This window comes from Delphinus delphis, chromosome 11 (assembly GCF_949987515.2).
Source record: "Delphinus delphis chromosome 11, mDelDel1.2, whole genome shotgun sequence".
Classification (NCBI taxonomy): Eukaryota; Metazoa; Chordata; class Mammalia; order Artiodactyla; family Delphinidae; genus Delphinus; species Delphinus delphis.
The window spans coordinates 84,429,033-84,454,983 of NC_082693.1; the positions used below are offsets into that span (position 1 = coordinate 84,429,033).

At 39.4% G+C, this 25,951-nt stretch overlaps 2 protein-coding genes across 7 annotated transcripts in view; one reads left to right on the plus strand and one right to left on the minus strand.

The window, feature by feature from the left end:
* Positions 1 to 25,097, plus strand: TDG (thymine DNA glycosylase). Of its 4 annotated transcripts, none has more exons than XM_060025503.1 (10): positions 1 to 181; positions 7,940 to 8,076; positions 10,252 to 10,493; positions 11,315 to 11,384; positions 13,212 to 13,347; positions 13,549 to 13,631; positions 13,711 to 13,805; positions 15,965 to 16,136; positions 16,560 to 16,685; positions 24,842 to 25,097. In XM_060025503.1, exons 1-10 carry the CDS (start codon positions 159 to 161, stop codon positions 25,048 to 25,050), a joined length of 1,293 nt encoding a protein of 430 aa, XP_059881486.1. In that variant the 5' UTR covers positions 1 to 158; the 3' UTR covers positions 25,051 to 25,097. The 4 variants fall into 4 exon arrangements, with proteins under 4 accessions (XP_059881486.1, XP_059881487.1, XP_059881488.1 ...); XM_060025504.1 differs by lacking the exon at positions 24,842 to 25,097 and adding an exon at positions 17,115 to 18,762; XM_060025505.1 differs by lacking the exon at positions 24,842 to 25,097 and adding an exon at positions 17,118 to 18,762.
* GLT8D2 (glycosyltransferase 8 domain containing 2) overlaps positions 16,451 to 25,951 on the minus strand; it is a 60,257-nt gene continuing 50,756 nt past the window's right edge. For 2 of the 3 annotated variants that reach the window (XM_060025508.1, XM_060025507.1), the window contains 4 exons: positions 25,417 to 25,583; positions 22,857 to 22,969; positions 19,864 to 19,984; positions 16,451 to 16,771 (listed from right to left, as the gene is read on the minus strand). In XM_060025508.1, the coding sequence (XP_059881491.1) occupies positions 16,714 to 16,771; positions 19,864 to 19,984; positions 22,857 to 22,969; positions 25,417 to 25,583 (459 nt within the window). In that variant the 3' untranslated portion in view covers positions 16,451 to 16,713. Of the gene's footprint in view, positions 16,772 to 19,050; positions 19,985 to 22,856; positions 22,970 to 25,416; positions 25,584 to 25,951 lie in introns of those variants that run through there. The other variant, XM_060025509.1, reaches the window with a different exon arrangement.

Consider the following 25,951-nt stretch of genomic DNA (forward strand, 5'->3'; position numbering starts at 1 on the left):
GGAGCTTGAGCGCCAGCCGCTGTCCCAGTTCTGCCAGCAATCGAATCTAAGTGTCTGGTTATTACCGTACCGCAGTACGTGCCTGGGCCGCGGTACTACAGTGTCCGGTCGCTCGCTTGCCAGGCAGGAGTAGCTGCGCGCGCGATCGGCAGCAGGGAATGGAAGCGGAGAACGCAGGCAGGTAAGGCCGGGGCGGGGCACCGCCCCTCCCCCCGCGCCCTTCGCCGGGTGGAGGGCCGCGGGCGCGCGCGCGCACGCACGCACGCCGGGGGGTCTTTAAGGCCACGGCCCCAGTACAAAGGCCGGTGCCGCGCGTGCGCACTGGCGGCCTGTTCGGGGCGCCCGTTGCTTAGGTCCCTCAGCCTGGGCGCCGCTTGCATCTGGGCTCCTCTCCCCAGTCCTTCCCGGCACCCAGACAGCATTAAAATGCGATAATAAGCAACAAGCAGTCTCCGGTTAGTATTTGTTTCCGGTTACCTTTCTTGGCTATATTTCCCTTCACCCTCCATTACCGTGCGGAGCTGTAAGGATGTAGTATCACACGTATCACTCCAGGAGTTTTCATCTAAGAGTTGTAGATTTGCTGTGTTTTCCTTCCTCAAAGGTGTACGTCAGGGGCACAGGGTAGATAACATTGCCGCACTACAGCTCTTGAATTCTGGGACTAGGAATAACACTCCCAAGAAGTCGTGTGAAATTGTGTTCTAGTGGTCTTCGGGACTCCCTTAAGAATTTACTTGTAATATGTCCTTTGGGGAGTGTAAGAGGCGTGGAGAGTTTTGCAAAAGCAGACATCTCGAAATTGGAACCCCAGACGGAAAGCCAAATGAACTAAATATGGTAACAGAGTCTTTAAAAAGGAAAAAAAAAAAAAAAGGTTTACATTGGAATACAGTACTGTTAGACCTAATGAAGAATTATCCTGACTTTCTGGCCATGGGGCCCTGAACTTGGGCAAGACACTAAACTTCTCTGGGCCTGTTCATATCTGTAAAGTAGGGCGTCTGTGGAATCCAGTTGTGACATGCTGTGAGTCGGCGTTATGTGGAAGGGGTGTGCTTAAGTAAGCAACATAGATTGTCTTAGAGTTTAGAGAAGGAGATATATGTAGATAAAGTGCAGACTTCATCTTGACATTATGAATCAAATCCTGAAATAACTCCATTTCTTTCCGTGAAGAACTTTACAAATAAAAGAATTCACCAGAACTTGTGGAAATCACTCTCTGTGATCTTCGGATCTGAATTGAAACCTGGGTAACACCTTCCATGAAGTAAATTACAGTCATCTCTCCGTATCCGCGGGAGATTTGTTCCAGGCCCCTCGCGAACACCAAAATCTGGACGCTCAATACCTTAAATAAAATGGCAGAGTCCGGTCGGCCATCATGCCTGTTCCGGAATGCAGATTTCGGGAGGGCTGGTCGTTCACATTGTCAGACCGTACTCAGTGTCTTGCAGCAAAGTAATAGGTCTCTCCGGTACAATGTTTAGCTCAAAACTGTCTGACTTATATTTGGTCTTAACTTAATCCATTGGGTTATAGATCATTTTTTATTTTGATTTGCAAAGCTTTCACCTTGGGAAATATGGAGAATTCTGTGTTAGTACTCTGAGGAGTTTATCCTTGGGCATTCTGAAATGACTCAGGCCCCAGGTAATCCTGAGAAAGTGGTTCTCTGTCATCCTTGACTTTGTGCTAATCAAGGAATGGCATGGAACTTTGGGTATAGTGAATTTGCTATTTACTTTGGAAGATTAATTTCAAAAAATTCAAAGAAAAGAATTCCATAGATATAGACCCCTTTTTAAAAAAAGAGAGAATAGTTCAAGAGTCTAAACAAGTGCTTACAGTCTAACCAGAGAGGGAAAAAGGAAGAAGAGGACCAGTATGTTTCTAATGAGCTCAAGCATGAAAAGGACGTTTACCAAAGATGGGAAGTAGGATGCCAAGTCAAAAATGACTGGAAACGTGTGACACAGACCACCAAGAATACAGACAGTTAAGATTAACCCTCAGATGAGACTGGGCTTTCTAGAAATGTTAAAGAGACCAAGAACTTTTTTGAGTTAGTGTGGACAATAAGAAGGACAAGAAAGATTTGGGTTTTCTGCTTTGTTCACTGGCATGTTGTTAGTAGATGACAGAAAATATAAGCACTTAGTTCTGATTTTGATTTTTCATTTCATGTTAAGAAAAATGATTGTAGATGGAAAATGGCAGAATGATTGTTAGGTTTAAAGCTGAAGATCAATGAGGTCATTTAAGAGAACTTTTAGCAGCTCTAACAGAAATCATGTTTCCTGACCCAGATGAGTTGTATTTCAAGTGAGAGGCCAGATTACAGCATTCTTTAATAACTTGTAGACAACAGCAGAGGGGCCTAAAGTCTGAAAATAAACACATGGATCCCTTTTATTTTCCACAGGTGGAGTCTGTCGTGGAATTTATTGACTTTGATCCTAAATAAAATTTTTACTTCTCAGTGGTTATTGAACATATTTAAAAGGAACTAGTGACCACTAAGCTACAGTATAAGTTCAGAATAAAGCAAGACCTACCAGGCTAGGTTCATTCCCTTTTTGATAATGATACTAGGCTAGACAGCATCAGAAGGTGGATGACAGGGGTACCTAGAATATTTAATCATCCCCTGTTGTCTTCGTTACAACAAATGTATTACACAGCAGGCACTGTTTTAAGTGTTTTACATGTGTTAACCAATTTTATTCTCATAATCAATGAATTAGGTGCTTCTGTCCCCATTTTACAGATGTGGAAGCTGGGACATAAAGAGGTTAAGGAACCTGCCTACAGAACTAGTAAATGGCAGAGCTGAAATTTGAACCCACACCGTGTAGCTTCAAAGTCAGCCTCCCTAACATCTGTACGTTTTGTGGGCAAGATAAGGATAGACTGGTGGCAGTCCTCTTAGGTGAAATCAAAACTGCTTTACTACTGAGAGTCAAGGCCAGGCTGAAGAGAGGTCTATACTGATGTGCCATGTAGTCCTACCCCAACTTTCCAGTGTTTAACAGCTTCAAGGTGCTGAAGGCGTGCTGATAAAATATTTGACCCAACTCTGTGAGGGGTTTGTGGAATTGATAGATTGAGTCAGAATCCAGGTCAATCCCAACTGACTGGAATGTGAATCATCTATTACAAAAAGAGGCACAATCCCGTGCTTAAGTGTATAAAGAACAGTGTTACAGGTATGAGATGAGGGAGCGGTGATAAAGGGCAGTTTTCATTGATGGTAAATTCAGTATGAATCAACAGTATAATGTGGGTGCCAGTAAAGCTAATGTAATGATTTTGTAATATGTCTCCAGAATGAGGACGTTGATAGCCCTGCTCAGTTTCAGGATGATGAGGCTATGGAGTATTTTTATTTTGTTTTATCCTAAGCACTAGAAAAATGACCAGGTAGTGAGGAAACCTGAAATTATGCTATATGCACAATAGTTAAATGAGTTGGGGTTCTGGCTCATTCTCAGTTTCTTGTGTTTACAGTTTCTAGTAGACCCTGCACAGTAAGTACCCAGTAATGCATGGTGAATACACGCACTTCCACTTAGCAATATTGAATGTAGGCTTTAAATAGTTGTAATGTGTTCCATCATAATTTATGTAACTAGTCCCGTTTAGTTGAGCATTTGGATTATTTAGCATTGATCGTTATTTTGTAAGTATTCAGTGTTGTGTATGCTTGTTTAAATGAAGGTAATAAAATGGTGCTATAGAGTGAATGTTTGTGTCCTTCCAGAATTCATATGTTGCAACCTAACATATGGTTAGGTTATTTGGAGGTGGGGCCTTTGGGAGGTGATTAGGTCATGAGGGCAGAGCCCTCCTAATTGGAATTAGTGCCCTTGTAAAAGAGATCCCAGAGAGATCCCTCACCCCTTCCCCCGTGTGAGGACACAGCAAGAAGTCAACCGAAAATGAACCATAAAGCAGGCCCTCACCAGTCACTAAATCTGCCAGCACTTTGAACTTGGACTTTCCAACCTCCAAAACTGTGAGAAATAAATATTTGTTGTTTATAAGCCACTCAGTCTATGGTGTTTTGTATAGCAACCTGAACAAACTAAGACAAATATATTTAGAAAAAAAGCAACTTACGTCTTTAAAATAGTAGAAAATAACTGAAGGTTAAAGAAGTTGGAGTCATTCATCTTAGAGAAACCTTAAAGAGTTAGTTTTCTGGGTTTTTTGTTTAATTTTTATTGGAGTATAGTTGCTTTACAGTGTTGTGTTAGTTTCTGCTGTACAGCAAAGTGAATCAGTTATACGTATACATATATCCTTTCTTTTTTAGATTTGCTTCCCATTTAGGTCACCACAGAGCATTGAGTAGAGTTCCCTGTGCTATACAGGAGGTTCTCATTGGTTATCTATTTTATGCATAGTTGTGTATATATGTCAATCCCACTCTCCCAATTCATCCCGCCGCCCCGAGTTAGTTTTTTGAAATGCAGCAAAATCTGAATTAACTGGACTCCTTAGTCAACTCTGTGTGTGTGTGTGTGTATGCTCGTGCGCACATGCATACCGTGTGTGTTTTGAGAAAGACCTTTGGAAAATACACACTTCATCACTTTCAGACAGTGGTAAAAAACCAGTCCTTTGAGCACTGTTGTTCAGGTGAAGGGGGTGTAAATGGAGGCTAGGAGAGAGGAAAGGGTTAACTGCAGGAAAGGGGAGAGGTGTCCAGAACATGTGTGTGTGTGGACAAACACAGATGATAGGAGAGAAAAGTCAACAAGGGGAAATAAAATCATTTATCATGCTCATAAGTTTGATATCAGGGAATTATAGAAAATTAAAATGCTTTGGGGTTCGTTCTGAGTCTGGACAGGTTTGGTCTTATTTCCTACACTTTCTCCATATATGTGGAAATCACGGAATCTCACCCCTCATTTTCATGGGGAGGGAACGGAGGTCCTGAGAGGATGCTAAGTGCTCCTCTGTTGCTGTCTCTAATACAGAGAAAATTGTTGTTCATAAATATTGCAGAATTCTGAATTATGAAGTGGCAGTTATCCTATATAAATATAACAAATGTATTTAGGAAATACTTTCACATTAAGGTTGAAATAGGTTCATGCTGCTTCCAAATTTAACCATTATTAGATAATAGAAAATTAAATTATCCAGAACTTTAGTTTCCTAGCATTCAGGTTCATAAAGGGTTTGGTACAGGTGTAATGCTGTCTTCTCCAAGTAGTAAGAACGTTGTAGTCCACCCTCTTTCCTTTTGTTCCGGCTCTTAGGAAGCTGTTAAGATAATCAAGCTAAATTGAATGCTCAAAAATGGTCCATTACCTCAGAATTTATACATTCTGTTTTTCATAGCTTTCTCTATTTCTTTTCTACTTAAGCTTACTGTAAAGTGCCAGGGATAATTTTAGAAGGATTAAGGGACACATCCATATTATAGCCAAGTTTCTGGATTTTTTTAAAAAAAATTGATGCATATCTCTTAAAATAAGACCACATTTTCTCTTCCGTATTTTTCACTTTTTCTTCAGCCAGCTGAATTCTGAAATTTTGGTTTTCAGTTTCTGAAAGTCAGAATTTAATGACCCCTAAATATGCGAAAGGAGCCACATTTTGGAAATTCATTTTTTGAAGTTCAGAATCCTTTCGTAATGGGAATGGTGTTTCCCTTGTCTTCATATTTTTAAGAGTGGATTTTTGTGAAGTGCTCAAAATGGGACAAATATGTGAAACTCTGAGAGCCGTAACAATAAACATGGGGGAGAGTGGGACGCTGCCTTCCTGACAATGCGACACTCACTTATTGTGACCACATGAGTTTTCTTTTATATATTCTAGCTGAAAGGGGCTATTAGATCTCAGGAAACCATCACTGGCCACAGTCCGAAGTTACAGTGCGTTTTACTGGAATTTCCAAGGGTAGCCACATGAGATCTCTCGACTAACCTAGCTATATAACCAGCTCCTCGTTAGCATATCTCAGTCATAAACACAGCCAGTATTTGGACAATTTATCCAAAAGTGCTATGAATATTATTAAAGTGTGAAAAAAGAGAACATTTGACTTTGTGCCAGGCAAGGTTTAAGCCCTTTGCTTCTTTTCAATTTTACAACTTAACTTCTAGTCCTTGTCTACATACTTTCTCCATGAGCAGCCTTAGCTCACAGTGTTATTTTGTATTCTTTTCCACTTTATTATATATTAAACATTTTCTGTGCTTTTACATATCAATAAATTTAATTTTTAGTAGCTGCATAGTAGACTCATGTTAATGTACTATAGTTTACTAAATCATTGTATTGTCTTTATTTTTTCATATAATTTGAAAACAATGTATTTAAAGAAATAAAACTCTTAAGGTATATAGTTTAATATCTTTCTCACTAATTCTTCATCTTTTCTTTACCATCTTACCCTTAAAGATAGCTTGAAGCTAGAATGCTTCGCCATTGTTTTGTCCATTGAGATTGGGCCCCTGTTTTTCTTTGAGCATCCAGTGTTCTAGCCTAGCCACCCACAGGTAGTTTGTAACCCTGTGTCTGCCTGGGCCGTTTAAGTTTATCCTGGGGAATGTCTTAGTTTGCCTTCTTTTTTTAAGAACCAAGTTATTAAGGTACGATTTACATGTTGTAAAGTGCATGCATTTACCGTGTACTAGTTTGCCTTTTTAACCTCCGCTTTCTGAGCACCCTGTTTTCTTTGTCCACACATCACAGAAAAAGAAACTATTAAGCTTGCCACAGAAAACATGGCTTTTCTCTCCAAATGGTAAATGGTACTTATCCATTTTATTTCCTAGTGTTTTTCTTCCTTCTGCATATTTAGTGGCATTTTTTTGGCATCAGCTGTAACTCAGGTTTCTTAAAATGTGGGTTTACTTCCCTAGCTTTGTGCTGATAGCAACAGCTTGGGGTGGTGGTTTATAGTCACCAGAAATATTTTTAGCATTTGTTTTCTGTGAAGGCCTGTGTTCCTTACATTGAACAGAACACTTTGAACAGAGTTTAAATCGTGTTCAGAAGAGAGGTTTAGAGTAGTCTTTTCCATAAATTCACAGATATTTATGGAAATGTCCATTTCTAGTCCTCATTTAGTGGCCAAAAAAACCCAGCAACCATTAAAAAAAAACAGATCCAATGAATACATAAGTAAACAGGCAAGTAAATCAAAAGAGAACCTTAAGTTCTTAAGGAATGGAGAGATGTTGGTCAAAGGGCACAAACCTCAAGTTATAAGATTAACAGGTTCTGGGGTTCTAATGTACAGCATGGTGATTATAACGAATAATGCTGAAGGATGTACTTGAAAGTTGCTGAGAGAGCAGATCTGAAATGTTCTCACAACAAGAAAGAAATGGTAATTATGTGCCCCGGTGGAAGTGTTAGCTAAGGCTATGGTGGTAATCATTTTGCAGTATATGTGTGTCAGATCAACACTGTTGTACACCTTAAACTTATACAATGTTACATGTCAACTATATCTCAATAAAACTGAAAAAAAAAGTTTAAATTGCAGGGGATCTTTGTGACAAGAGGATTAAATACTGAAGGTAGGAATACAAATTATTTTTGTGGATATTTCAACCCTGTATGGGCTGGTGGGTCTTTCAACTGTCTACTAGAAAATTCCCATGATTTCATTTCAGGGAAGTACAGGCTTACCTGACAGGACTGGTAAGCTTTACTGATGACACATTTTGTCATTAAAACAGTGTGAGAGTTAATTATAGATGGCTAGTAGGTACCCGGTAAAGGATGGGTAAATGTGTACATATGGGAAGAGATCTTCTTCCCCTCTTTGCTCCTGTTGTCAACTCTAAATAAATACTATAATCTGGTTACAAATATTTGGATCCTGACGGTTTTTTAGAGCTGATCATTTAACCTTAGTTTGGGTAATTTTGTCTTCTTATCTTATCCTTGATTGTTCTTTCAGCTGTCCCCTTCAGCACGCGCAAGCTTTTTATACATTTCCATTCCAACAAATGATGGCTGAAGTTCCTATGGCAGTTATGAATGAACAAGAAATGCCGGAAGTTCCAGCCCCAGCTCCTGCTCAGGAACCCACACAAGGTAGTTTTCACCAGGATACTTTGGAAAATTAGCTACTGCATTAGCCAACATATTTAAGAAAGGGTTTAATGATTTTTTTTTTTTTTTCGCGGTACGCGGGCCTCTCACTATTGTGGCCTCTCCCGTTGCGGAGCACAGGCTCCGGACGCGTAGACTCAGCGGCCATGGCTCACGGGACCGGCCGCTCCGCGGCATGTGGGATCTTCCCGGACTGGGGCACGAACCCGTGTCCCCTGCATCCGCAGGCAGACTCTCAACCACTGTGCCACCAGGGAAGCCCTTATGATGGGTTTTAACTCTGTTTTTGTGTTAAAAAATTTAATCCACTTTTTAAGTACTTAATAAGTGCCAGGCACTGTGATAGGTTTTGGGGAATAAAAGAACATGGATCCTGCCCTCAAATATCTCCTAATCTAGTCAACATGGAACTCCTCTGTACACTAAGTGGTGCATAGGGGCACAGGATGCCGCGGGGCTGGCACCTAACTTGGACTGAGGCTCAGAGGCAGCTTCCCAGAGCTCTGAATTTCAAGAGTGAGGGAGTAGCACGTGAAGCACATGACAAATGGGTTGGGGAAAATTCCAGGCCAAGGGAGCAGCGTGCACCAAACCACAGACATGAAGAAGCATGACACAGTTGAAAAACCGTGATTCTGTGTTATTGGAGTCTGGAGTATAGCAAAGAAATGGTGAGAGGTGAGGCTGGATTAGGGGTCAGTCGAGGCTTCTTGTTTAACCTAAAGAATGTGTGTTCTATTCTGAAGGCGATAGGAAGCTGTTGAGAGAATGGAATTAGAGGGGGACTTAAATAGATTGATATTTTAATATCATAGAGGATAGACTATAATAGAGATATATCATACTATGTATCTAATAATAATAATATATATGATAATATGGTAGAGAGCAGGGCAGAACTTGGAGGTGAGGCCGTGGTTCATGAATTTCTTGCTGGAAGTGAGGGAGAAAGAGGTACTGTTCACCAAGACAGGGAATTAGAAGAGAGGAGAACAGATTTGGGGGTGGATGGTGGAGAGGGTAACGATTTTCCTCAGCGTAGCAGTACGGTGTAAGGAATGTGCTCAGAGTTTCAGTTTATGGTTGCAGGAGCACATCTAACTCCACTGCGTTGGAGATCCACCCTGCCCTCGACTCTTCTGTCTTTCCGGGCAGGGGCACTAGGACTTCTCCAGCCACCAGCCGATGGAGGTGGACCCCTTGGCATAGGGAGTGGCTGAAGCAGTGTGAGGAGAAGAGAGGACGGATGGGAGGCTCAGTTGAGGAAACGCCAAATGGTAGCGGAATGGGATAGGGGCCCGAGACATGAAGTGCTACGGTAAAGCGTTACGGATGACAAAATCAAGACCCCCTTTGGGTAATTTTATGTCCCTGGTGCTTGTCCACAGGTAATTTTCCCCCAAGGAACATCTGCCATTGTCTGGAGATACCTTTGATTGCAATGACTGGCAGGGTGCTACTGGCACCTAGTGGGTAGAGGCCCCAGTTGCTGTTACACATACTTGAATGTACAGGACAAGCCCTCACAGCCCAAAATCATTCAGCCTAAAATGTCAGTAGGGCCAAGATTGAGAAACTCTGCTTGAGGTCCTGAGATCAGAGCCCTAGTCTTCCCTTTTGACAAGTACTGCCAGCCCAGAGAGTCCATCCCCAGCATGTCTCAATTCACCTCTTCGACTGTGTGGGGAACAGGATATACGCTCAGTCCCTAAAACAAGCCCACAAGCCATTTGAGTTCTGCTGGAAATTACGGAGAAACTGAATTAAAATGTTTCCCTTCCTCCCTGTTTTTCTATCTATTTATTCTTTCATTCGTTGACTTAACTATTTATGTATTTATATTTAGAATTCTTATAAAATGGTACATAGATACTTCGCATCCCTGGGGAGGCCAAGATGCCTGATAATAGTGTGTGGAAAATCAATCTATGATTATAAAGGACATTTCCTCCCAAGAACGGCTAGCAGAGGAAGGAGGGTGGGATTGAGGCCACATAGACCCAGAAGGGAGGCGGAGGCATTGCAGAGGAGAGTGATGTTGGGAAATAAAAGAGAAAAGTAGAAAGGATGTTGATGGGGTGACTTTTCTGGGAAAGCTGCTAAAGCTTGTAAGTTAAGGTTCTTTGCATCTACGTCTTGGAAATCATTGTGTTTCAGAGACTCCAAAAGGAAGGAAAAGAAAACCCAGAAAAACAGAACCAAAAACACCGGTGGAACCCAAAAAACCCGCTGAAGCCAAAAAATCTGGCAAGTCCACAAAATCAAAAGAAAAGCAAGAAAAAATTACAGACACATTTAAAGTGAAAAGAAAAGTAGACCGGTTCAACGGTGTTTCAGAAGCTGAACTTTTGACCAAGACTCTACCGGACATTTTGACCTTCAATCTGGATATTGTGATTGTAAGCATATTTGTTCTCCTTTGGTTTTATAAATAGCATTAGTGGATTAACTTTACTTAACCATATCCTTGCAAATAGTATTTTGCTGAAAAGAACCATTTCTAAGATCCTCTTGGTAGTAAATGGAGTCACCTTCTTAAGGTTGTATTATATAGGTGAGTTTAAGAGGGTGGGCTCCGGGGCAGGGCTGTTTGCTTTCAATCCTGCCACATGGGTATGACCACGGACAAGCCTGAACCTTCCTAAACCCCAGTTTCCTCATTGGTGAAGCAGGGGTGATGACAGGATGAAGGTGGATCCTTTGGCATAGGGATTGCAATTACATAAAATAATCCACGTGCTCACTTAGGTTGCATGACGCCTGTGGGTCCTCCGTACACGATAACACTGATTTTGGACTTTGATTTTTGTCAGTAACTGTAAGCAACATCAGCATGGAAACAACTGTGTAGATGATGTGGGGTCAGCTGCTTGTTGGGAGTTGAGAAGCAGACTTGTGGCTGGACCTGGGCTCAGGTTGATTGATTGCTCCAGCTCCTCTCTCTTTCCAGCCCAGTTGGGGGTGAGGCTGCTGGGGATACGAGGGAGTCAAACTGGTTTTTTAAAACACCACCAAAACTTTTAATATAAAGGAAATCTCTTTCCTCAAAATGGAATACTTTGTTCAGGTCAAGAGTTGGTACTTGATAAAGCAATAGCTTCTGACGCTCGATTAGATTTTTATTTTAATCAATTCAGTTTTATCCACCCCTCCTCCATGGAAGCCCTAAGACTTAAGCCTACTTTTCAAGACTAAAATGTACAAACATTTTGTTTTGTAGATTGGCATAAACCCAGGACTAATGGCTGCTTACAAAGGGCATCATTACCCTGGACCTGGAAACCATTTTTGTAAGTGGTTACCTTTTTTATTTATTTTTTTATTTTTAAAAATATTTATTTATTTGGCTGCATCAGGTCTTAGTTGTAGCACACGGGGTCTTCGTTGTTGCATGTGGGATCTTCGTTGTGGCATGTGAACTCTTAGTTGCAGCATGTGGGATCTAGTTCCCTGACCAGGGGAAGGCCCCCTGCATTGGGAGCATGGAGTCTTAGCCACTGGACCACCAGGGAAGTCCCTGTGGCTACCTTTTTTAATATTTTACTTTTAAACTAGATATTCTTGTTAACAGTTTGGGTCTTTTTTTTTTTTTTGGTTTTTTTTTTTGCGGTACGCGGGCCTCTCACTGTTGTGGCCTCTCCCGTTGTGGAGCACAGGCTCCGGACGCGCAGGCTCAGCAGCCATGGCTCACGGGCCCAGCCGCTGCGCGGCATGTGGGATCCTCCCAGACCGGGGCACGAACCTGTGTCCCCTGCATCGGCAGGCAGACTCTCAACCACTGCACCACCAGGGAAGCCCTGGGTCTTGTTTTTTTAAACCAAATTGTGTTTTATAAAAAGAAACTATATGGTTGAGTAAATATAATTCATCTTTTCTATGTGTTTTTACACAAAAATAAAAGGTTTGAAATGATCTGGCACTGTTAACATTTTGGTGTATAAGAGTGGGGGGGCATGCTTCCCTGGTGGCGCAGTGGTTGAGAGTCCGCCTGCCGATGCACGGGACACGGGTTCGTGCCCCGGTCTGGGAAGATCCCACATGCCGCGGAGCGGCTGGGCCCGTGAGCCATGGCCGCTGAGCCTGCGCGTCCGAAGCAACGGGAGAGGCCACAACAGTGAGAGACCCGCGTATGGCAAAAAAAAGAGTGGAGGGGCATGAAAAAGGAGTACTTTCTCTTTTGTTTGAGTTGTTTTCAGTGAGTTTTAACACCTTTTTTTAAAATGATTTTTCTTTTTTGTTACTATTCTTTTATCTACAGAATAGTAACAATAGTACATCGTTGTGCCAGTACAGACGGAATACTTACCTTTCCAGATTTCTGCTCATCTTATTTCCTAGGAGAAATGAAATGCATTGGCAATCAAGCTGTAATAGTTAAGAGAGACTCTGATTGGAGACATTCTCCACAGATGCTTTGTATCTAGCAGAAATTAGTATTGAAGACCCTCATACTTGTAGAGTGAGCTTTAAAACCAAGTATAACTCCTGTTGTATTGTCCTATATATAAATCGTCTTATCTATTATAACACTGCCTAATAGACAAGGCGTGCAGTAGACAATCAGGAAACACTAGCTGATTAAGTAAACAGCATTAAAAACCTTTAGGACAAATGATAGTAATGTATTTTTGGAACTAATAACATGTTGTCTCCATTATTTGAAAACAAAATTTCTAGAGAAGTTTGAACTTTTCATTTTCTCCACTGTCAAGATGTTTAAATGCCCTGAGTCCATTGGTGTATGTTTATCTGTTTAGGGTTTTCCAGTGGCAGGTGGTGGTACTTCCAGTTATTTAAAAGCTAAACAGTGTCGAAGTTTACTACACTGACTAGCTGTGTACCCAACAAGCATTTACTTTGACCCCCTGTAAAAAGGAGAAAAATAATAGTAATATTTCATAGTTACGACAAGTAAATGAGGTAATCCACGTGAAGGACTTAGCACAGCACCCAGCCCATAGTAATTGCTTGGTATGGTATTTGACCTATGTTATAATTTTTTAAATATCCAAAATCTTTTTTTTTTTTTTTTATTTCAAGAGTAGACCCGCATCAGTACATGGGGCAGAAAAACCTTTGACCTTCTACAGAAATAAACTGAACTCTCTTCTTCACAGGGAAGTGTCTGTTCATGTCAGGGCTGAGTGAGGTCCAACTGAATCACATGGACGATCACACTTTACCAGGAAAATATGGTATTGGATTTACCAATATGGTGGAAAGGACAACACCAGGCAGCAAGGATCTTTCCAGGTGATTGCATAACATTCGGTTTTGTAGGTTGGAACCCTGGTCATGCTGGGTGCCTCGTGTAGTCTAGGAGCATCCTACGTATCTAGTTTAAGCTGAGCTTAACAGTTATATGAGTTGATCTTTTATAGAAAGCTATCTGAATTTAGCGTATTATAAATATTGCCATATTTATATTTTGACTACTTTTTAATTCGATTTTAGTAAAGAAGTTCGTGAAGGAGGACGTATTCTAGTGCAGAAATTACAGAAATATCAGCCACGAATAGCAGTGTTTAATGGAAAATGTAAGATTTACTTTTAAATTTTATCTTTTTTCTTTGCTAACATTATGGGCAATGTAAATATGCTTGTATTTCATTTTAGGTATTTATGAAATTTTTAGTAAGGAAGTTTTTGGAGTAAAAGTTAAGAACTTAGAATTTGGACTTCAACCGCATAAGATACCAGACACAGAAACGGTAAGTCCTTAAAACTACATTTGTAAATCAACTAAATATGAATCTTCTCTAGCTAGTTTCCCCTTTTTATTTGTTCTGTCCATTTTTAATTTATGCCGTGAAAAAAAAAAACACTGTATTTTGTGGAATAATATCTACATATCAACTTGAAGTAATGGTTGCAAATTAATTCAGATACTGTTATAGTTTTATTCGAAAAAGAAACATTTGTCAGATAAATGTCTTTATGACATTATGTTAGTTATGTTATTGGGCTAAAATATCAAGAGGAGCTGGCTCACAAGCTCATTCAAAATATATTTAATGGCATATTCTTGTCAAATTCAAGTGGGTTAGCCCTTATTCAGTTGTGAAACAAACATGTAAATATAGACATGATCCCGATTAGTGAAACTGCTAATCACCCCCCGTTTATATATCCTGGCCCAATCTCATGTTAGAGCCATAGAAACAGAACAGCCCCGTTGCAGACAGGCATCCAGCCAACCTGACTGGCATTTGGTGCTATTGTCTTTATACATAAAGGCATCATGAGATAACACATTGGTTTTCAAACTATAATTTCTGTGGAGTTTATGCAGGCATTTGATTCAAAGTTTGCTTCTTAAATATAGTTTTAAGTTTTGTTTACAACTTTTAAAATAAAAATACACATGCACAGACCTCTGTGTTATAGACAGCATTTGAAATGACGAGAAGCCAACGTGCTGACAAGTTTTTGTGCAGACCTCAGAATAAAGTTTCTGCCACCAATATATATTTTAACTTCTTTTTAAATTTCTTCTATTTTTAACTAATAAATACGTGATTGATAAAGTAGGTTGTAGCACTGGTCATTCTTTAAATTCCAGCCTACCCTTGTCTACTTGGGTAAAATTGTACAGATGAGTTCACTACTTCCTATAAAGTACTGCATTATTGTCCCTTAAATGCCAGATGAGGCTCAGGTGTGTCTCTTGGATATGTGATCATAGTAGTGCAATAACAAGTGAACCTGAATCATATCAAGATAGGTAGTTTTAGCTCTTACAATGATCTGTGAGTGCATTTATCTTATAAAATTTATTCTTTATCATGAAGTATTCAGAGTTATTGATGATATTAGTGATCCAGCTTTGAAAAAATCTACTTTTTCAAGTTTCTGGATCACTTTAATTGAAGACTATCTTGAGCTTGGAAAATGTGCTGTTACAAAACCTGGTAGCGTTTGCACCTACATATCTTTCTGAATCAGGATTTTCTAAATGCTGCATAAACAAAAAAAAATAAGTCAATAACGGTTTGTTTTTTTTCTGTAATATATGGTATAGAGGCCAATTTAAAAATTGTAAAAAACTGCAACTGGAAAGTCCAAAATTCAGCAGCCTCACTCTTTTATGTAAGATATAAATATCCTGATATATTTTATGCTCTGTGAAGGACAATTTGTCATCATCATCCAAAATGATAAATGCAAGTATCTTTCTTCCTAGCCATTCCACTTCTAGGAATTTATCCAACAGATAGACTCACACATATTCAAAATTAAATATATACAAGGTTTTTTACTACAGCTTATAATATTAAAAGATTGGAAACAACCTAAATGCCCACAGGTGGGCTCTGGTTAAATTATGAAACTACTACACAGCTATAAAAAAGGAAGCTTGTTTTACTCTGATATAGATACCTGATACTGAATTTGATACAGAATTATCTCTGAGATACATTGTTGAGTAAAAAAAGCAGGGTGCAGGATAGGGAATAGAGCATGTTACCATTTGTGTGTTTTTAAAAGGGGTGAGGGAGAGTACATATATCAGATACATTTATTTGATTGTATATTCATGGAAAACCTCTGGAACTAGCAATTGATTGCCCTTGGAAAAGAGAACTAGGTGGATAGAAACAGAATTTAGAGGAAAGACTTTTCATTGTATACTTATATGTCATTTTGTACAAACACTGGGGGAGGCGGGAAGCCTCATTGTTTTTGATTTATTGACTTTGTATTAAGTATATATTACAAATTTGAACTCAAACACAGCTAGTTTTATTGATTTTGCATATATTTATATAAGTATCAAGTTATTAACCGAAAGAAAGATTTTCTAATCTCAAGATGAGTGGATTCAATAGAATTGTAAGATTTCTGTAACTACAAAATATTATGATTCTAGCTCTGCTATGTTATGCCATCGTCCAGTGCAAGATGTGCTCAGTTTCCTCGAGCCCAGGACAAAGTTCATTACTACATTAAGCTGAAAGACTTAAGGGATCAGTTGAAAGGCATTGAGCGAAACCCAGACGTCCAAGAGGTGCAATATACATTTGACCTGCAGCTAGCCCAAGGTATGCTACCACTGTCACTCCTGTTGTTCGTTTCATGTATATCTACATTATAGAAAGTATGCTGTGAATTTTAAATTAAGCAGGAGAGAAGAAAACAATTATATTAGCAGCCAGAGTGCTCTGATAACAGGTGTTAGTCACTATTAAAATCCTTTTCCCAAGGACTTCCTGTCTCATCTGGGCGCTCCTGCAGATGTCTAGGAGCCAAGAAACAGTGCAGCTCACCTCAAATTAAATCTAATAGGTTTTGACAGCTTTTATGAGTTAATTTGGTTTATTTTACAAAGTGTTTAAAGCGAAAGTTGTGTCTCAGATGTGACATTCAAGAAAAAGATTTGTTCACGATAATGTTTTTTGAATAAAGCTATCTTCAAAATTGTTATATACAAAATCAGTTTTAAATCCCTTTTACCCTTCTCACAGAGGATGCAAAGAAGATGGCTGTGAAGGAAGAAAAGTATGATCCGGGTTATGAAGCAGCGTACGGTGGTGCTTATTGTGAAAATCCGTGCGGTAGTGAACCTTGCAGCTTCTCTTCAGATGGGCTGAGTATGTCCCCTCCATCTGTTTGTTTCTTTCAAAGACTTGGTTTTGCCAGGATTGGGGAAAGAAGTTTTTTTAGAGAGAGTAAATTCCTGAAGAATGGGAACGGAAATACAAAAATCTATTTAGTGACTTAGAGTGAAAATTCGATTGTTATTTGGTGTTTAACTTCACAAGCTTTTACAGCTCATTTTCTTTAAGTCACTGACTCTAAGTCATCCTAAGTGCATTTCCCTCCTTGGATAACAAATGAGGATTTATCAGTCCATACCTTAAAATAGAATAGAAATTTACAATTGTATTCAAGAAGCTTGCTTAACTATTTTAATAACAGCTCTCCTTCACTGGACTGTTAAAATCTCCTAATTAGATCATTTAAAGCTTTCAGATAGAGTAAACTAACATTCTTCCCCCCTTCCCCTCCCCTCCTGCCAGCAGCTGACAGTGGAGGATCAACTTTCAGTGACATTCCAAATGGGCAGTGGATGACCCAGTCATTTACAGACCAGATTCCTTCCTTTAATAATCACTGTGGGATGCAAGAACAGGAAGAAGGAAACCATGCTTAAGAATGGTGTTTCTCTGCCCTGCTTAAATGCTGCAGTTTTAATGCAGTTGTCAAGAAGTGGCCCTCTTGACACCACCTCAAAGTGGTTTGTTAACTGAAGTATTTTACTCATATTTTACTCTGGTGATGTAATCATGGTACAGTAGAACTACTTACGGACCTAAGTACTTTGGAAGGAGAAAGTAGAGTTTTTTTGTGTATGAGTTTTTGTATTGGAATTAATCATCATTCCAGCTTTTTATCAACTATCTTTCATTTATGAAGAAATTGATTTCCTTTTGGGAGTCATTTTTAACCTGTAATTTAAAAATGAGTCTGCATATTTACACTTGATTATTAACTGTGCATAAACTTAAGACGCACCGTTATCCCTTTCATGCGTAAGAAGGGCGTGCTGATAAGATTCCCACTGGTAAAGAGGCAAATGTGCTGATTTTCATCTGTGAGATTAACCTTCAGTGGAGTCTCATTTGGTAGTTTTTAGTGGTGTTTGATGGGCTTCCTGAGTTGTATTCACACTCAGACCTCCTTGCTTTACCAGGGGTGAGCATTTCTGAGAGTTGCTTGGTAGTAGAAATGGGGAGTATGGCCTTGCAGCAGCAAGGCTAACCCGGCCTTACATGTCAGGGCCATGAGCCCTGGCTTTGGCCCTCTCACCCCCATGTGTTGGTCCTCTAGTAGGCAGACACTATTCTGCTGGGATGGTTAAGTTCCAGAGAGTGCAGAAGACCTTTTAAATTTTGCTACTTCATCTGTGTTTTACTTGAGAGACATACATTTGATAGGGAAGGAACTGAATTTCTCTCTCAGTATCTATCACCATTCAAATTTTATCCTCCTTGGCTTTAAGCATGTAACATGGAAATGATGAGAAATGAACTTTCAGACTGAGTAACAAGATGCTGGAGGTGTTTGATAATCTTATTTAAACTGGTGCTTTATGTACATGAGATGTACTAAAATAATACAGGATTTTTCTTGCTAGGTAAATTGAATAAGCCAGTAATTTTAAAAAATTCTTTCTCTTCATCATTGCTCTTTGTTACTGTGGACTAAGTGAACCTCATGGCCAGGTTACTTTGAAGTAATGTACCTTTGTGATTTTCTAATGCATTTTCCATGGTGCTACAAATAGTCCAGACTACTGGGCCTGGTGGATATCAAAGCTGGGTATTCAGAAATGCCAGTTGCATTTACTCCTGATCACTTCTGAATATTCTGATTTTATACCTACCCAGGGAGCATGCTGTTTCTTGATATGAAAATATTTATGAGGTTTTGTTTTTTTTCTAAAAGGTTATATGGCCTGTTTTTTTTGGTAATAAGAGATACAAATTATTGTTGTGAATCTTACCATGCCTTTGTAGCTATAGCTATGATGGATTTTATTTTTCCTTTAGTCTAGGTAAAGCTGTGTAAAAGTCATTCGTGTTATTTAAATCACGTACTGTACCGCTGTTTACATGGATGTTTTGTGCAGGTGCTTTGAAGTGCCTTGCATCAGGGATAGGAACAATTTAATTATTTTTTTCCTGGGACTCTGTAAAGCATGTAACTAGGTATTGCTTTGGTTTTTAACAATTACAGCCTTACATAGATTTTTTTTTTTTAGTGGAGAAAATACCTTTTAAATTATGATGGACACGCACTAGAGAATGGGTTTGAAGATTTTTTTCAAGCATACAATAATGGTGTTTTTCATTAAATATGACAGATGAACAGTAAATGTTGATATACCCTATATACAACAATATGAGACTTTTTCATTAAATAATATTTAAAAAGTTTTTAAATTCATTTGAAAATCTGATGGTTTTTACAATAAAAAATATTGAAGATGATCATCCTTAAGTTGCATTGTCTTCTTTAGCAAGACTTACTGGTATTCGTTCCCCTCATTAACCTGAGATCAGTTTGTCTTCTACTATATTTAACATGTAGAATAATATATAATTAAAATCATTAAAAATCTATGAATATTTTATTTTTCTTAGACATTTCATGTTTTAAATGTAATATATTGTTCTACCCAAGACAAGACTGACAACCTGTTAAAAAATATCTACATGTGAGGGCTTCCCTGGTGGCGCAGTGGTTGAGAGTCCACCTGCCAATGCAGGGGACACGGGTTCGTGCCCCGGTCCGGGAAGATCCCACATGCCACAGAGCGGCTGGGCCCATGAGCCATGGCCACTGAGCCTGCACGTTCAGAAAAATTAAAAAAAAAAAAAAATCTACATGTGAAAAATATATTTAGAAATGTTTTAAATTTGTGGCTATAATTTTCATTCAGAGTTAAGCAAATTGATTGCTGAAATCTATCTGGGTTTATTTCTTCCCAATAGCATGTTTCACTCACATTATCTTCTATAATTGCCGCTTGTACTTAAGGAAGTAAATCAATACCTATATGATTCAAGGTACTATTTGTACACAGTAGGGTTTTTTGTTTTTGTGGATCATTTGTATCAAGGGTACTGTTCGTAAAGAACGGTGGTATAGTAGGCTACAAATGGACAATTCCACATTATTTATACAGGAAATATTTAAAATGTCATGTTATATCAGCTGTTGGGATGATGGAGTTTAAATATCCCTGCAGGGTCAGGAACAAACCAGCTCTCCCATAAGTCGTTGTGAACACTAGGGAAGTCCCAAGGTTTATGTCTTCCATTCCAGTGGAGTAGTTTTGCTTCCTGCAGAAAATGCTCCGAATATCTGGTATCTGGATTCCAGCCTTCATTGTGTTTAGAGGAAAGTAATAGGTTTGTTAGGAAATTAAAATTTTATATTAAAAATTCAATACAAGTTCATCATAAAACAAAAAAGAAATCAGACACATCAATGGGTATGCAATGAAGAATTTACCACCTACCCTAATTTTCCAAAATAACCACTGTTAAAGAGTTTCTCGTGAAATTCTTCCAGTAATGTTCTACCTGTATACCAGTGTGTGTGTGTGTGTGTGTGTGTGTGTGTGTGTGTGTGTGTGTGTGTGTGTTTTGTACCCTGCCTTTTAAAATTACCGTCTTGGAAAACTTTGCACAGCAGCACATGTGAATTCACTGAATCATTTTTAATGGCGGCACAGAATGGATATATGACTGTTGAGTGAGTTTCTTATTAAGGACATTTAGGCTGTTTCTATCCCTTCACAAGCATAAACAATGCTACAGTGAACAGTCTTCTATGCATATCTTGTACAGATAATATCTGTAGGATAAAACCTTGTATATGGAACTGCTAGATTGAAGGGTCTGTGCCTTACAAATTTTGATAAGAGATTGTCAAATTGTCCCCCAAAGACTTTGTATTAATTTCCCTCCTACCCAGAGTTTATAGTTCTTGTTTCTCTGCATTTTCCGTCCTTAATATGGCAGCATTTTCTTTTAAACAGTCTTGTGTTTACCCTATAAAATGTGGCTGAGAATGAGACCTGCTTTCTAACGAGCAGCTGCCGCCGTTTGGATATTACTCTCCTCATGAGTAACCGCTTAGAGACCACGCATTTACCTTGATACTGTTATTGCTCAGCATATTTTTAGAATATCTCTTCCAGAAGTACATTAAGATCTTGTGAACATAAATTTTTTAAATATCCCTATCATGTTGCATTTTCTTTCTAGGAAAGAGAATGTGGTGTTTTCAAAAAAACAACTGAAAGTCCATTGAGTCAAGAGAGGATGAATAGCTAGAACATTATGATTCTCGTTTAACGTATGATGTAAGAGGGAAACACCCCCCTCCAAACCTTTCTTTCATTATTCATAAACATGGCTGTGCAGGGAGTTGCAGAAGAGGAGCTAGGTGTTTGGGCTATAGTAGCATAATTGGAATAATTATCAACTTCCAAAGAATCTATACAAGGAAATGCTCATCTGGGGAGCCAAGCCTTCACGTGGGAAGTCTCCAGGAAGTAGGACATTGTCTCTCAGCCCCACGACTGAAGGACTCTGTAGGCGCTTGCAGTTTTGCTTTTAGCTAAATAAATTTCATAAATTTTAAAAATCTTAAGCCTACCTGTTTAGACCCAAACTTAATACCCATTCGTGTTACACTGCTTTCTGCTTTCAACAAACTCTAAAACGGAATCATTTTTCAAATGATTTCTGTGTAGCTTTACTTTGCAGACCATCCCTGATTCCAAAACGTTCAGCAGGGACGTAGGCTCTGTTCTACAAGGAAAAATGACTTCTCTCCCTTGGGAAGATTCTGCTCCTTCCTACTTGTCAATAAGTTAGATGGTTCATAAAATGTAATTCTGAGTCTCTGTTCCAAGATCATAAAATGCTCTAACCCTATCGATCTAAGCTCCGCATAGCTGTTCCTACACAACATTTTAATAGATATTCTACTTTGATGAGATTTTCTACACACTCATCACATGGAAATGTTGATGTTTGACCTAACAGTGAACCCAACATTATTATAAAGCGAATCAGACAGAATATTAGTGTCCTTAATGTCCCCGTGTCACCCTTCTATGCATACGGATGCTCAGAAAACTCGGGAGATTCTGGTGAGGCAGAAACAAACCTACACAGCATCATTCAGAGGAGACAGTAACCCAACTTCCACAGTTTTGTCTGTCTTTCCTTTTTCAAGGGAGAGTAGGGGACATATCACCTTGCAGGATCGTTCTGAGAGAAGGAATGTTCATGTCTATCCCTGGAGCCTAGCCCAGGGCTTGGCAGCGTATGGGCACCTGGTAAATATAAGTCCACAATCCACTGTCTCCAGTTCTAAAATAATCAATCCCCAAATGTCTGGAAACAAAAAGATTTTTAATAACTTCTTTGGCAGCAAAATCTATAACCCTCTCACGGTACTGCATAATGTAAGTATGTGCACAACATTACCTTTTAAAAATTCAAAACCTTTCTGTATTTCTAAACAGATCTGGCCCAGTGGTTTTGGCTAATGGGTTGTGGCCATATGTTTGAATGAATGTGAATGTCTTCTGTGCCAGGCTCTGTTCTAAGCAGTTTACACGTATTAGGTGATTTGTTCCTTGTAAAAACATAAGGTTCTATTAGCTTCCTTTCACAAGTGAAGAAACTATGGCACAGAGAGCTTGAGTAACTTGCCCAAGGTCATAGAAAATAGCAGAGTTGGGATTCCAGTCCATACCCCAGAGCCTGTACTCCTGTAGTGAAGAGTGAATAAAAGGCTTGAGGGACTCACGTAGTGCAGTCATTAAACAACTTCTTTTTAAAAGAGAAATTGCCGGCTATCTAAATTCATCATAAACTATTACGGTAATTCATTTGGTTTTGTCCACTACGGGCTACTGCAAGAGGGCAATAAAGGCACGTGAAAAAGTTCTGACAGTGAAAGTTCCATCGTAACAATAGTTCATGTTTAGCAAGCACATACTATATGCTAAGCATGAGTCTAATTGCTTTTCCTGAATTCCTAGAAACACATCTCTCAGGTCATTTTTATCACCTGCATTTGCAGAATCTAAGGCTTAAGTAACATGTCCAAGGTTACCTCCAAGGTCACCTGGAGGATCTGAATTGAGGAAGCTGGTGCAATAGCACACGCTCCTCGCCTTGGTGCTCATTGGGTCTATAAAATGCACATTGGTGTTCTTCTGAAATACTTACCCAGGTGCCTTATGTGCCACAGGGGGTTGATGGTGGAGTATTTCCCGTGAAACACAATCAGCATTGGGGAGGTGGCCACCCCTCCTCCCAGGGAGCTGCTGTAGAGATTTTCCCTAAGAAACAGAATAAAAAAGCAACATTTGTCCTGGAGTCCCACAGACTCAGATGAAGCAGAATCTAATCATTTTAAAAGGTGTAAGACAGTCCCTCACTATATAACTATGGTCTTTCATTTTTCTCCAACTTTTTATTCTGAAAATTGTTAAACCTACACAAAATTGTAAGACGAATACCATGAACTCCCATATACTTTACCTTGATTCACAGAGTGTTAATATTTTGCCATTTTACTTCTCAGGCCTTTTTATGGCAAACTTCGAAGATCCCAAATTCTGATCCTACGTTATTTAGAATGACTTTACTCACAAATTCAAGGTTATGATAATATTAAAAATATCCAGATAAAAAAGATGGACAAGATATACAATGCCATGATAATAGTAGTTGTGTTATTTTTATTTTCTCTCTTAAAACTTCAATGATGAAAAATGATTTAAAAATTCAATCTTTATTTTACTTTACTTTTCTTAGCTTTAAGTCAGTCAACGTATCATGCATTTTTTAAAGTTGATCTAGGACTTCCCTGGTGGCACAGTGGTTAAGAATCCGCCTGCCAATGCAGGGGACATGGGTTCAAGCCCTGTTCCCAGAAGATTCCACGTGCCGCGGAGCAACTAAGCCTGTGCGCCACAACTACTCAGCCTGCACTCTAGAGCCTGCGAGTCACAACTACTGAGCCCACGTGCCACAACTACTGAAGCCCACGCACCTAGAGCCCGTGCTCCGTGACAAGAAAAGCCACTGCAATGAGAAGCCCGTGCACCGCAACGAAGAGCAGCCCCCACTCAACACAACTAGAGAAAAGGCCCGCGCGCAGCAACTAAGACCCAACGCAGCCAAAAATAAATTTTAAAAAAATTCTAAAGTTGATACAAAAAATTCAATCTTTAAAAAGTTGACTTTACAAACAGGACTTAATAAATTTCATTGGGGGCTTAAACGGACGAAAGACCAAACACAGACATTGCTTTAGGAAATCAAGCTGGATTCATTTTTCTAAAGGATCCTTAAGGAAGTTAGTGATGTCAGGATACACAGCACATTTTCCAGGACAGATGGAAGGGCAAATTTCCACACCCTAAGATCCTGCAGTTATGGATTATAACGTCTAAGTGAATGAGGGTAATATCACTGTTCAGGAAACCCAGCATTCTCAATCTTAACAGGCCAGAGGAAGTCTGACCATAGGCTAGTTGGAATATATGCCTGAGATCATCAAACTTATTGTTATATAATATATTATTACCGAGAGCAATTCAATACAGTACATTCAGGCATCTCCCTCAACCCCTACAGGCCAACATGAGTTTAGTCCAGGTATGTTCCTAAACTCAGTACAGTGGGATCAGTACAAGGATCAATTGCTCTGATGTCTCCAGGAACCAGACTCACAGGGCCTTTGACTGGTTGTAGGCTTACCCCCTAACCCATACAGGTATAATACCTGTTTTCTCCCTTCCTTAAAATGTTGAAATATCTTCCTGAACCTGCTCTTCTGGAATACTATCTTCTGTCTATGAATTTCAAACATGGCCTATAATGTTTTCCCCATCATATTTCTTTTGCTAATGATATTACATTTAATTAATTTACAATAAAAAGGTAGTTTATATGAATTCTTTGATATTTAAAATGTCTTATCAATATGTATAAAGATGAAGCTTGTAAACTGTCTTGTTCAACTCTTCTATAAGCTTTCTAATTTTTAGTCTTTATCATTTACTGAGAGAAGTATGTTAAAATTTCCAATTGGTATTGTGAATTTCTAAATTAGTTTTTGGAATTGTCAATGCATGGATTATAAATTTTAAGGCCATGTCATTAAATGTTGTTAAGTGATATTTTTTTATTTTTATTTTTTGCAGTACACGGGCCTCTCACTGTTGTGGCCTCTCCCGTAGCGGAGCACAGGCTCCGGACGTGCAGGCTCAGCGGCCATGGCTCACGGGCCCAGCCGCTCCGCGGTATGCGGGATCTTCCCAGACCAGGGCACGAACTCGTGTCCCCTGCATCGGCAGGCGGACTCTCAACCACTGCGCCACCAGGGAAGCCCGTGTTAAGTGTTATTTTTTAAAAAGTTGACTTTATAAAATAATTCTTAAAAATAAATCTATGTAAGAAGGAGAAACTCGACTAAGATAAATGATTTGCAGTCAAAAAGGTTCACTAGAATTCTGGGAGAAGATTTAAAAATCACATTACTAAACAATTTATTAGAAAATGTTTGTATAATAAGGGATTGCACAGGATCTCACCTCCTATGACATATCGTTTGAGGACGGATTTTTCATCCACTGCTCCCTTTTTTCTCAACAGTGCCTCTGTAAGAAAATCTGACCTCAGATGTCTGAAATATTTCTAACCCCTGAGCTATGCATAGAAAATTAATGGAATAATTTTACTCCCAAGCATGGAAAAAATGGTAGACGGCCACACATACTCTACATTTTTTTGCATCCATTTCTCCAATTGTTTGGTGATACGCTGGTGCTTCCATTCCGTCATGTTGGCAACAATCACACCAGGATTGAAAGAGCAAGTGCTGGGGCTGATGCCAAGGTCTTTTATCGTCTTCTTCCGGTAGTCCAGATAGCCCATATACGTGTTCTATAAAGGAAGAGGATATGTGTGCTTTTGACCAAGGAATCTTTTGCTTCTGGAAAATAACCACTTTCTTGAGACCATCATGCAGCACCTGGGCTTCCTCCTGTGTCATTGGCCACTTCCTGGAGACCCTTCCCAGTTTTCTCTTGTTCCCCAACCTCTAAAAACTGAGTGCCCCTAGTCTCATGTCCAGCATCTGCTCCTTTCTGCAGCATCAACTCCCTAGACAGCCTCATCTTGTCTCATGGCTCTAAATCTCTCCGTGTAGACAGCCCGGACCTCTCCTCTGGATTTCCAGGTCTACTACATCTGCCAGCTCTACCTGTCCTTGGGGGTGCTTAGTAAGGCAGCTCTCCTTACACCCCAAAACT

Excerpts from the sequence above, each read along its gene's own strand:
- TDG (XM_060025503.1), top strand. The coding sequence starts at position 159 with ATGGAAGCGGAGAACGCAGGCAG. Across the intron at positions 182-7,939 it reads GAAGCGGAGAACGCAGGCAG|CTGTCCCCTTCAGCACGCGC; the intron begins GTAAGGCCGGGG and ends TTGTTCTTTCAG. Across the intron at positions 13,806-15,964 it reads AGATACCAGACACAGAAACG|CTCTGCTATGTTATGCCATC; the intron begins GTAAGTCCTTAA and ends TTATGATTCTAG.